Here is a 13791-nt window from a genome sequence, read left to right on the forward strand (position 1 = left end):
CAATATCCTTTACGGTCCCCGCAGATGTGAAGTGCGTGCGATATTTTATATCAGTACACGGTGTCACACGCATTTTTAGAAGGCTTTCTGTTGTTTTGATTAAAAAAGTTGTTTTTGTTGTAAGTAGAATACGGTGATACTCATTATATTGCTTGCTATCAATCTATTTGTAGCCGCAGCTTACCCAGAATTGACTATAATATTAGCAGCAATGATAAATGAAAAAAAATGAATGAATGAATGAATGATGATGACACAATGGGGATTGACATTAAAACACAAAAATTAACACTTAAAACTTGTTTATTTACAAAAAATATCCACAATAGAATTTAACGTTATTTACATCCCTCGGGCAATTAATTTAATTTCAAGATTATTTTACAATTATTTGATAAACAGTTAACACTGATCGCTATCTGTTTCAATTTTACAATGAATTTGTGAAAGACTTTAGTGCAGTTGTCTAAATGAGCTCCTTTCGTAATATTAATCAAAAGTGGCTCCAAATGGTTCGTGTAATATTACACACGGTGCGGCTCGCCAGTTCTGTTTCTTGAACTTGGCTTGACACGCTGCCGCGTGTATAGATAACAATAAAGTCTTGATTGTTATGAACTTTAAAGAACTGAGCTGTACGTACAACTTTTATTTAAAAAAAGTAAGATTTGTGTGTAAATCATTGTTTATAAAATACATACTACCTGTCGAAAAAAGTTGAAAACTAATAAGGATTTATTTTATTAGATGACTGCACTTTAGTAGACATTTTATAAAAAGAGAGACACTATATACATCGACGCAATGATTGGTACGTTTCGTTTAAATGACGTTTTAATCGATATAAATATGTATAATACATCAGCGACTATATATACGACTAGATTCAGTACCTATTTTTAAAATAGATTTATTGATAGAATCACGATACATTTCGTTTTGTATCTTCCTAAACTTATGAGCGAATACATTAAATCAGGAATATTAGTTTGAGAAGTATCGAATTGAGGCGGGATTTCTTTTTAACTTTATGGGACTGGCGCGTACAAATGTTGCTCAAATCCTAAAAGTTTTCAAAGTTATCCATTCCGTATCACCGAATATATTTATACAAATGTGACAACAACAGCTAAACAAAATGAAGGATCGGAAGTATTTTTTGTAGCGTTTTAAACTTTTCTGATAATTTTATAAAGAATTTTAGATTTCGTTTATCGGCGAGTGCATCGAGCGGCGTGAATTTATTAGCTTCTTGTTAGATTACTGTCTGTTTTACAGAATTTTCGATCAAGATTGGTTTATTCCTGTGACATATTACTTTCTAAGCAAGTTTAAGGAGAGCCGATTGAACAAAACTGCTAGGTACTTACGTTTCATTTTCCTTCTCAATCGAGTTTTCCAAACTGTAATTTTGTTCTACTTGAGAAGGTACACGAAAAGTTTGTATAAGTGTGAAATGCAGGTTGACTTTCAAATGCAAATTTTCATTTGTAAAAGAAATTGATTTCACCTCTATAGAGTGAATTAATGTACCTAATTTCAATTATACGTACCGATTTTGTATAACCTAATAAAGAACCTATTGTAGTCGGTTACAGCTATAGATAAAATTATCCGCCATTAAATTAGAGATTCATTACAATAATTCGTTTCTTTATACGTCAGTTTAACTTACGTTCTAAAATGCGACTATGCTATGCATTTTATGCACTCACATTTAATTCTTTACAACATTCGACGGTCATCTCGAGATGAACCGTAAGATGTTTTCTTTCAATCGGAATTTGAAATTGAGGAAGAATAAAGCTTGTATTGAAGTGAAAAGTATGGTAGAGAAAGTGGCTCTACTTTGTTTTTCGATGAGCGGCAGTAGCACGAGGAGTGAAGTTGGTGGAGTTACTTTCGTGCCGTAACTTTGCATGGCGGCTGGCCGCTCCCCGCTCACCACATGGACGACCACAGAAGCCGAATCTGGGAACAAACAGACTTATTAATTACACGTGTACTGCCGCGGGTTTATTTCATACTTCCGACTTAATTAAGCTTATTTTGCCTTTTAGTTGCGAAACGTGTTGTTGCCGTGTGTTAACCAGATGAAAATAACTTTGGGTAGATAACAAAAGTTTGTTGTCAAAATAGTACGTTTATACTATACAGGGTGTTAGTGACATCGTAACGAAAATTTTGACGAATGATTCGGACTATGATTCTGAGTTGATATCAAGTGGAATTTCCTATCGCACAAGTATAAAAAATAAATAAATAAAAAAAAACAATAAAAATACGAATTTTGCGACGGAAAATTCCACTCGATCACTCAGAATCATGGTCTAAATCATCCTTCTCAATGTTCTTTACGATTTCACGAACATCCTAGTATTACACACATAATAGCCAAGATAGAAGTACTTCTATTAACGACAATCAGCAAGCTTAAATCATAAAATAACTCGACAATAAAATACATAAAAAGGAAATTGCAGACTGAGAAGTTGTGCTTGTTCTATTAAATTTTTGTTTTATTCTGTGTACAATAAATTATTAAATCAATAAATACAACTCAACAATGGATTCAATAACATACTCTATAAGAACATTTTTATTTAATACAATCTATTATGAATAGCATCAAAATCCTTCATTAGGTACTGTCAAAGTCATGAAAAGAAATCGCCTGAAAAAATAATGACTTAGCACTTATCAAATTCATTTATAATTTAAACTTCGATGACTGATTCAATATGAATCTCAACAATAACGGAAAGTGGGATGAAGATATTTTTAAATCCAATAAAGATTTGTCACTACTTGACATTTCAGAGGTCAGGAACCATTTTAGTAGGTACCTTTTAACCCCACTTCCTCGTTATCACCAAAGTAAAGAAAGAAAGAAGAAAGAAAATATTTATTTTAATTCACATTTACAAACTTACATTACAGAAATAAAAAAAAAAATAGAAAAAAAAACAAAGACAAAAAGACAAATAAGTGAAGTAAGTGAAGCTATAACAGTAAGATGATATGCTTGTATGTATTGCTTGGAGATATGCAGTGATTCACAAATAGAACACACTGTAGGAACTAATTAATTATAAGATACGATACTAAGAAAATTAATCGTCGGCAACGAAAATATTCCCAAAACGAGGATTTCAAAGTAATAGTAGCATTTAGCCGGGGTAATGCTGGAAACGGTTTTGGTCAATAAATAACAACATTAATGTTGGCAACAGACACATTTTTGGTGAAGCATTCGAGAGAGCAGTTTGGCTGCACTCCCGCAGTTTGTGTTGCGGTATTGAAAGTAATGATCACTATCGCGAGATTCACGCTCCTACGAACAGTAAAATGAACTGGTAAAGGAATGAGATTTGCCTGTTTATTGCTGTAATCAGGGAAATACAAGAAAACTGAAAAGTTATGATCTGATTGTTTTGCTGGGCGTAGGTAGCTTTTGTTTTAATGAAACAGCAATTTGCTCGTAATGAACACGAAGATTTGTAGGACAATAAAATTATTCAGATAAAATAAAAACTGATTTTAAAATACTTACACTGTTTTACTTTGTTTAATTATATTTTAACTAAATGGTATAATTTGCATAACTAAACGGGATCCATTAAATAAATAAATTGACATTCGAAAAAGAATATATGATTTTAGAATACAAAGTAAAGCAACTGTAAGATTAAAAGTTAAAAATAGAATGTCTTTTCAAATTGGGATTAAACGTCTGATAACACTGAGCAAAGATTTAGAAACATTTCAAGGAACACGAAATAGAAACTATTCTCTGGTATTTTAATAGAAGTATTCAATAAAAGCTGAAGAAAGTTTGTGACAAAGATAACGATATCAAAAATAGAACGTTCCTCTAAAAAATACGCAACCTATATGTATAAATAAATACAAAAACCTTTACGATTTCTCGTCTAAGAATCTTTGAGACATAATATGAACGCCAGAAAATATAAGTTGGTAGACGAAAGCAATACAAACACACGATAATATCAGTAAGCAAATAGTGGATTTAGACGGGTTTATTTAGGCTTTGGGAAAAGGGGGATAAGACAAACAGTTTTTACGCAGAAGAATTTTTTTTTTTTTTTTTTTTGACGTGACTTATTGTAGATTTGCCGCAGATGGCATTAACTACTTGGCCGGACAAATGGGGAGCGCTGAAGGCTCTCACCCGGTACAACGTTTAAGACAACAGGCCTGAGGGTGCCCAGTTGGGCGCGAACCTCGGCTCAGGGCGTCGTCTGAGAGGAAAAATATTTGAAAGAATTAATCGACCCTAGTGGGTCGATAGCGATAAGCGCTGAATGAGGGAAATCGTCGACCACGCCGGCGGGGTCGGTATCGGGGTCCTGAAGTGTTTGGTGTCGCGAGCTGATTGGCTGCCTCTATGGCTAAAGTAATCGGGTCGTCGGGTACGCAGAAGAAGAGATCACGTAACTGATTGATAAATACGACAGATATAAAATCCTTCCTGAGAAGGAAATGCAAACTTTTGTCACCTCAACCGTCCAGTAGATAAAATTCAAGTTATAACGTCCCCTTTAAAGTATTGATGCGTTTCATTACATTGTGACGGTACAGTGAAATGGACGAAAAAAAAGCAAGACTGAGGAAGTTTTTACTCTTACTTAAACTGTTACTTCACTTATTAGACTTGAGTAAAACCTGAAAGTAAGCATAGCAGAGTGCATGCAAAACAAAGAATCTATTATTATATCTGCTTCTAAATTAATTGCTATTTCTCATCCTGCCTTGTTAGGAGCTGCGGTTTCAAATCCCGTCCAAATCAGTCTTTTTCAATTTAATTTTCTATTTTTGAGTACTACAAAAACGAAATCCTTACAGTTACTATGCTTTATAAGCCTATTTATTTTTTATTTTTTTATTTATTGTGGCCTGGAAATGTGAGAAAAATAGTGTTAGATATGAACCTTTTTTTTCCTTTTTTTATTAAATATAATTCACCCAGTAGACGCACAAACATACGGTTTCATAGATAGAGCACTTTGAAAATAGGACAGACAGATAACGTAGGCTTCGCAATAGAGTTCGTTCGATGGGTTTGTTTGATTTGTATTTCTGTGTTATATAACATAACAAACACTTTATTGCACACACAGAAAATACAAATACAAAATAAAAGAGAAATAAAAAGAGTACAATAGGCGACCTAATTGCTCTCTACCAGGCAACGTTTGAGTATAGGAGATATTTAATATTATATAACGGGATAGTGCAGCGTAGGAATATTTGTACGTATAAAAATAAAATAAAAAGGTAGGTAAATAAAAAGGATACACATACGAGTACATAATTTCGTTGCCGACGATTAATTTTCATTAATTTTTCGGCAGGAAATTCTACTTGATATCAACTCAAAATCATGGTCTGAATCATTCCCCTCAGTATTCTTTATGGTGTCACTAACACCCTTGCGTACTTGTATGGCTACCTGTACGTAGTTGTATGGGGTGTAAGTGACATCGTAGAGAATACTCAGGAGGATGATTCAGCTCATTATTCTGAGTTAATGTCAAGTGGAATTTTATATTAGAAAAGTGTGGAATTGAAAATAATTTAAAAATATCCCAAAGAAATCATGAATTTTGCGACGGAAAATTCCACTTGATATTAACTCATGGTCTGAATCATCCCCCTCAGTATTCATTACGATGTCACTAACACCCTCTATAATTGTTATAATAAATTAATATCAACACTTAAACTACTACATACTTACTACTAAAGAAAAAGAAAAAGATAAAGAAAAGAAAAAGAGTAATAGATTATGAAGATGTTATAATGTTGTTGTTTATTATGTTCCTTTTGTGCAATTTATTGTATATTAAATTGTATTGTGGCACCCTAAACATAAATCATGTGGACATTAGCATTATTCTTACCAGAGCTACTAGGAGCACAAGTGTAGTTTCCGGAGTCTCTCGGTGAGGCTCTTGCTATGAGGAGTCTACTGGTCCTTGTCCGTTGTTCCGTCTCCACACTGATACCGCCCCGTTGCGCGTAGTTGACCACATTTGACCCACGATACCAGTAGATGAAACTGTCAAAGAACATAACGGGTTAAAAACTCACAAAATGTATGTATTTTTATCAACTGCCCCCGATACCGACCCCGCCGGCGTGGTTGACGATTTCCCTCAATCAGCGCTTATCGCTATCGACCCCCTAGGGTCGATTAATTTTTTCAAATATTTTTCCCCTCAGATGACGCCCTGAGCCGAGGTTCGCGCCCAACTGGGCACCCTCAGGCGTGTTGTCTTAAACGTTGTACCGGGTAAGTGCCTTCCGCGCTCCCCATTTGTCCGGCCAAGTAGTTATTGCCATCTGCGGCAAATCTACAATATGTCACATCAAAAAAATATATATAAACTGCTATTAACTAAACTGCTCTAGTGGTTAGAGAGTTGGGTTCACAATCCGGAGATCCGGGTTCGATTCCTGATGGGGACATTGAGGAAATCGCTACGTGAAACTGTCCTTTGTTAAATAAAGATTTTGATTTGATGTGATTTAACTAACGACATTGCAGGCTTGAATCATCTGATTGTCCGAAAGATCGGAATCATCTTATTTCGTGCTTCGGCGGACGGGTTAAGTAGTTGGCTATTACCCGATCACCAAGACGCAGTGGAGCAGCGTGGTGGAGTAAGGTCGATATCCCTTCCGGTTCCCTGACGGGAAGCCAGTGCTCGGCAGTGGGACGTATATAGGCTGTTTATTTATTTATTTATTTATTATGGACAACTTATGTTATGTGTGTTAGTATTAGGAATATAAGCAGTATTATACGAGACAAATTTTGTAGTGTATGTGTTAGTTGCTCTTGACGCCTTGTCTAACAAGATAACTTACTTGTATTGTGTACATTATTTTTACTATCTAATCTAATATAGCCTATAAGATCGCACTACTGGGTAAAGACCTCCCTTTCCTCTTTTCATTTTTCGCGGTCCTGTGCGTACTCCGGATTTGGGGCACAGTTGAAAATCAGCGTTGTGGCACTTCTCAATGTCGGAGTGTCAAAACATTTTGCTGAGCTGATGTCCCTTTTTAGAGATAAGTTTTGATTATTATGTTCACTCCTACTGTGTACCTTTATCACGGAATACAAGAAAGAGGTGGGAAGGGCCAAGTGAGTGCAGAACGTGCGCCATACAAGTATGAACAACAGACACTTCAAGTTTGCACTCCACTCGTCTGCAAATACGACGCACGGAGCTCCGCGATGGCACCTATTTCAAAGGTCGATTAAAGAGGCCCACTATCACGCAAGGAGATGAAGGCTAAAACCCCTTAGTATGAACTTTTGTATCTAGTTTACGAAAAGTAGTGATAAAATTGCAGCCCATTTCATAAAATATACATTGCCGGTAAAATACAAAATGCGCGTTAGGGCCTTACCATCCTCTTTCTTCTATTCCGTGATCTACCCACCTACGATCTATTTATATCTAAAATAAATTATTTCTTTCTATACGTATTTCTATAATTAAATGTGAGCTTTGTTGGTTCGAGGAAATGTCAACATAAATGGTGTATGAAAACGTGGCTCCATCAGTATCAGAGTTCAAAGGACGTGGGAAAAACGGCTGGAGCATTTCGTAATAAAAGGTGAATTATGGAGACTGCGAGTATTAGAATAAATGGCGTGTTACACAGCGTGGTGAGCAAAGGAATCCGGATTTTTGGTAAAGTGTAACATAACATAAACTGCCTATATACGTCCCACTGCTGGGCACAGGCCTCCCCTCAATCAACCGGAGAGGGTATGGAGCATACTCCACCATGCTGCTCCACTGCGGGTTGGTGGATGTGTTTTTACGACTAATAGCCGGGACCAACGGCTTAACATGCCCTCCGAAGCACGGAATCATCTTACTATTTCGGACAATCAGGTGATTCAAGCCTGAAAAGTCCTTACCAAACCAAGGACAGTCTCACAAAGTGATTTCGACAATATCCCGATCGGAAATCGAACCCGGACCTCCAGATCGTGAGCCTAACGCTTTAACCACTAGACCACGAAGGATGGTAAAGTGTACTGTCGATTATTTATTTTTGACTTAAAGCGTGGTTTTTTCCGTAATCCAGCTACTCGGAGGTCGGAACCTGAGGATGGTTTGAGGTCGGGAGTCCTGGTGCCGAGTGGGTCATATTGACTGGATGTCCACATTAATCCCGGTATTAATATGGACCCCTCTCAGGTGTCTGGGGGAGCAGGTGCACTAAGGAGGGGAGAAACGGGCCAGGGGGAAGATACTTATTTTGAAAAGGCTACGAGAGATGTAGGACATCTGTATTCGGTATCTCTAATACGTACTCGATTCCTATTTTTTATTTATTTATAACACTTCATAAATTACACATAATTTGGTTTACAAACGTCGTTAAACCTAGAGGTGAGCAGATCCATAAGTAATCAAGAAACTTGTAGTCGCTGCACGAAGTCATAAGATGAATATGATGAACCGTTTCGATATACAAAATGATTTTTTGCTGACAATAATGAGATAACTTAGAGACTAAGAGAGTAGAGACTAACTTAGAGAGAACTTAGAGACTGACTAATCCTCACTTACATTTGAGTCTATATTCTGACCGAAATCTCGAATACATTCTGCACTGTTTTAACAATAGCAATAGCAATAATGCTCTTTATGTGCATAAGATCTCAAAGAGCCTTTTCGTAAATTAAAAATTATTTAATTAATTTCTGCTGACATAAGTAGGTGATGTCTAAAGAGCTTTGACCAACTTGGCACAAGAGCAGTCGTCCATTCCTAGAATTCAAAATCAAGCCAAAATATAACAAACGTTCCGAAATTATTCTCATATTTCGACTGAATGCCATACTCTCTCAAAAGGGAGTTTAGAATCTAACCTATTTAGGTTACGAAATCGTTGCAACATAAAATATAAGTATTTTAAATATTTTTGCTAGTTCTTAATTCTACGAGACGGTCGATATTTTTTAATTTAAAATTTTACAACATAACGAATAGGTACTTTATTCCACACACAGGAAATACAAAACAAAAGATAAATACAAAGAGTACAATAGTATGTTACTGTTTACATGAGAGTACAATAGTATGTTTACATGAGTATGAGTATGTGCCGATACATAGATCGAATTTAGCATGGACAGGAGAAGGACTCGGTGGTGTAATGGTTAAAACGCTCGCTCTGGCTTGACAAGAGCTGCGGGTTCAAGTCCCGTCCGAGACAGTTTTTTTACGATTTAAATTTTCTCTTTGTGAGTAAGGTCCTGTTGAATAGTCCCTCTTAGAATACGTACATAGAGAATCAATGACAAAATCTCTGGCATAACTCATAGGATTAGCACGCTGAAGTGGAGATTGGCTGGCGGCGTTTGTCATGGCAACAATAACCATTTGAAGGAAAATAATGGCACTAGCAGGTATTTCTATAATACCCGTATGTCTGTGGGCGCAAGGCTAGCGTTTAATAAAAACTGATTGATTTCTGTCTATTATTGAGGGTATTATTAAGTTGGACAGAAAGGGTTACAAATGAGGAAGTGCTAGTAAGAGTAAGGGAAAAAAATACAAATACTGAGAATTATTGAGGACAGAAGAGGCAAGATCATTGGACACCTAATACGACACGACGAATTTATTACAAACATCATAAAGGGTAAGAGAGGAAGGGGAAGACCAAGAAGAGATTAAAGTAAAGGTTAACGTCGTGTCGTATAGGGAAGTCAAGGAATTGACCTTTGATAGACTGGAATGGAAAATGCTACACCGACAAATTGATGATGATGATGATTAAGGTTGTAGAGACCCTAGTCTAGTTCCTATTCGTCACTTAGATGGCGTACGTATAACGGATTCAGTGTAAAACGTAAATAAATTAGTCTTTTTCTCATTTATCATTATTTCTGAGGTTTCATTTTATTTGTGCCACGAGAGGTCAAATAATAATGTATTTTCTTTAAATTATAGATTTAATGTACATTCCTATACAAAAGTATTTACTAAGTTTCTGTATTTTATGATATAAATAAACGTAAATAATCCTTTATAAAAATTTTTTAAACGTGGTTTCTAAAAATAAGTGATAAAAAACATTTAAATAGGAAGTTGTCAATAGCTTCAGACCCAGAGTAAACCTGAAGAAAATAGGAAGGGTTTATATTTTTTATTGTTTGTAAGTTCTCCAGACCTTCAAGTAGTAAAAAAGGTGAAGAGCTCATTTAGCTTAGTTTACCAATTACAAAAAGAAATCGATCACCGAATGGTGTGGCTACACTTACGCCATCTATTGTCGACGAAAATTATGGTCCCATCACCCTTACACAGTTACGATTCATTAAAATTGAGATTTGGTTGCCAAACTAGAAACAGACTTATTAAACTTCACTTACTTCATATTACAAAGTAAAAGGTAGTATACACAAGACGCAAGCCACAAGACACTAACACATAGTAAGGATACTTGTCGCATTTTTATACACCGTGCATGCGACCCCTGTTAAATGTAGTGGAAGGCGTTACAACGCCGCCGCTCTATTTGAAACTTCAAAAGTGCACTGCTGATATTCTGTAACAGCTCTATATTTCTAGCTCACTATCTCTTACTACAGCAGACGAACATTGTTGGCTTTAGGATAAATAAAGTTAAAATACAGAGTTATATTGTAGTATATTGTATTGACGAATGTGGAGGAAACAAGAGAAATGTTGTTCCATAGTCTCTGCTTACCACGTTGGGAAATAGAGGTGACTTTATATATGTATGTAAGTACACAAAGATGGTGCAGATAGCTAACATAATACATTTGGAAAAAAAAAATGTACAGAAGGTAATCAAAGATGCCTATGATGATCATGATCTCGCTAATTCAAAACATATAGGTAATAAAAAGAGGGGAACTACTTGAAATACTTAATTTTGCTAGTGACTTTAGTTTTCTATAATTTTTATTGACTTTTATTAATTTGAATTTGGTTTATGTGAATTAATTTAATGACATTTATTTAAATCTGTACAACAATTAATTTCATAATAGGACCTTTGTATTGACACGTTTATATTTTATAAATTTTGCATGACTTATGTAATTTAAATGCACGGTAAACTATATTTATTTGTAACATCTGTCACACTGCATTTATGTAATTAATCTCTCGTATGAATTTAAATGAAGGTACTTACATGGAAAACAGAAACTTATCTCAGAAATAGGTAGGTACTACAATCCCGCATAAAGCAAATTCTCTAACCAAGAGTATTCTCAGTAGGTACAAACGAACTGCATACGTTCTGCGAAAATTATTCCGGCTTCCAAAGCATGAAAGAGCAAAACTAAAGCGACGCCGAAAAGTGCAACCGTGGCAAATTCCGTCTAGTTTCATAGTTCCAAGTTGGTTGTTCAGCAAATAGGTCCTTGTGGGACCATATGGTGGTATTGTCTCAGTCCCTTGAGGGTAGAATGCACTTGCACAGAATATCGTCGACATTTGTTCACAACTCGCCCCAAAGGTATTATCGCTTCTCCGTTACCTCTCGTTTTAGTTTCGGAATAAAGTTTTACTAGCTACTGTTGAAATAAAAAATAGATGAGGGCTATAAAGGTTTTATTAAGGGCTGCGTATTGCCGCTCGGATTGAGGGACTTTCCTGACTACGATCCTCAAAAGCAAAATAGATGGCGCTGTACAGATTTCGTTTAACCATCTAATTTCATGGATAACAGACATTTTCCATTGCATTTTTTATCTTTGATTTTGGATATAAAAGATGACCCTTTTTATTACACGCAGGGACAATTACATATTCCACCCATTATTATTCTCATCAAAATAAAGAGAAGCAATATTGGTAGCAATATAATTCTATACATAATGATCCAAATATAAAGCAACAATTAATGTCTGAAAGCGAGTAATGAGAAAATAGGTAATTATCACGTTAAAGCTGGACAACGCCATCTATATTGTTTTTGGTGAACGTAGCCTGGAAAATCCCTAATTGATGTAGGGATTCGTAATCGATTTTTCATAGTATTTTTAGTATTGTTTTTTGAGAAAACTCACACTATTTTTTTCACAATTAGGGAAGGAAACATTAATTCCTACTTCACATTTTCAAGTAAAACAGCAAACTTAATGGATAAAAAACCAGGGTGCATTGCTAATGAATGTGTAACACCTGCGTATAATGCTATTCTGAGTAGAGCTTGTTCATGGCCCCGGCTGCCGGTGCATTTAAAGTAGAACTTAATACAAAACGTACTTACTAAAACAATTTTGTTTTATGAACAAAACATCCGTTAAACAAAAATGTACGATAATCTAAAGGAAAATAATACGCTAAAATATACTCTACATCATAAAAAAAATGTATCTATTTGTATATGAGAACGTCTTTGTATTCGACACAGAATATTGTACGTATCGTAAATTGTAAAAAAAAGTTGATAGAATTATCCAAGCTGTCATTAGTGTAAAGCGAAGATCATCTATTGCGAGAGTATTATTATTCCTAACCCTACTTAGTATAATAGCATTCTATAAACGGCTTCGGAAAACTAAATTTATCGTCGTCATATGAGGTCCCGGACCAGTCTAGAATACATTATGCGATAGGATCCCGGATGATAGATTAATAGATCACCGAGAGGTGGAGTATCCAGGATTGCTCTGAAATAGAGATCGGATGGATTCAGTTAACACTTAGTACAAACAGCATTGTTATTCAGAACGCAAGCAAGATTCATGGAAATCCGACCCATAAACACGTATTGCCTGAGACATCCCTTGATTCACGAGAAGATTATAGAAGAGATAAGTGAATTGTTTTCCAAGTCCCCTTTTGTACGGATGTTTCAGTTTTTTCGTCGGTATTATCTGGGTTCGCAATCATTCCGATTGAACAATAGATGTCTGGCGTATACCTATTTGTTGGTAAGGATTCATCGGAGTAGTAACCGTTAAATGATGTCTGGAAAGTTATTATACTTTCAATTCTATGTTTAGTAGACTCACGATCGTAGTTAATAATTGTAGTAGGTAGAAATGATTCACAGATTTCCCTTCGTTTAATCTTCTAATTTCATGGAAAACAGACATTTTATATCTTTGTTTTTGGGTATAAATGAATGAACCTTTTTATTACATCCGGGCACAATTACACCTTCCATCCATTATTGTTCTGATCAAAATAAAGAGAAGCAATATTGGTAGCAATATAATTAATTCTATACATAATGAGATCCAAATATCAAGCAACAATTATTTTTGTATATGCTTCTGACATTACATTGTATTTTGGAATCATCATATACCCGAGTAATGAGAAAATGATCGATGATGATGATGATGATGATCCGTGCTTCGGAAGGCACGTTAAGCCGTTGGTCTCGGTTACTATTTACTGATGTAAGTGAGTAATCGTTACATGAGCCATGTCAGGGGCCTTTGGCGGCTCAATTATAACTGACACCAGGGTTGATGAGATTGGTATTCTACCTCACGACCCACACGATAAGAAGAAGAAGATGAGAAAATAGTTAATTATCACGTTATAGCTGTACAACGCCATCTATATTGTTTTTGGTGAACGTAGCTTAGAAAGTCTCCCATTATAAAATAAAAAACAAAGGACGATCGCGATCAAAGGATAATGATTAATAGCAAGAAAACAAAACTTTGCACTTGAAATGGAGACTCGTTGCAATTCGTTCTTACATACTAAGTTTTAATTTAGCTGCTGCCTTTTCCTT

General features: G+C 35.5%; 1 protein-coding gene across 4 annotated transcripts in view; it reads right to left on the minus strand.

The window, feature by feature from the left end:
• Window positions 1–331: 331 nt before the first annotated feature.
• LOC126370988 (hemicentin-2-like) overlaps window positions 332–13791 on the minus strand; it is a 540644-nt gene continuing 527184 nt past the window's right edge. For all 4 annotated transcript variants that reach the window (XM_050016173.1, XM_050016174.1, XM_050016177.1 and 1 more), the window contains exons 6-7: window positions 5925–6082; window positions 332–1971 (exon numbers count right to left, since the gene is read on the minus strand). In XM_050016173.1, coding sequence (XP_049872130.1) covers window positions 1742–1971; window positions 5925–6082 — 388 coding nt within the window. In that variant the 3' untranslated portion in view covers window positions 332–1741. The remainder of the gene's footprint in view (window positions 1972–5924; window positions 6083–13791) is intronic.

The sequence above is a fragment of the Pectinophora gossypiella genome, chromosome 11 (assembly GCF_024362695.1).
Source record: "Pectinophora gossypiella chromosome 11, ilPecGoss1.1, whole genome shotgun sequence".
Lineage (NCBI taxonomy): Eukaryota > Metazoa > Arthropoda > Insecta > Lepidoptera > Gelechiidae > Pectinophora > Pectinophora gossypiella.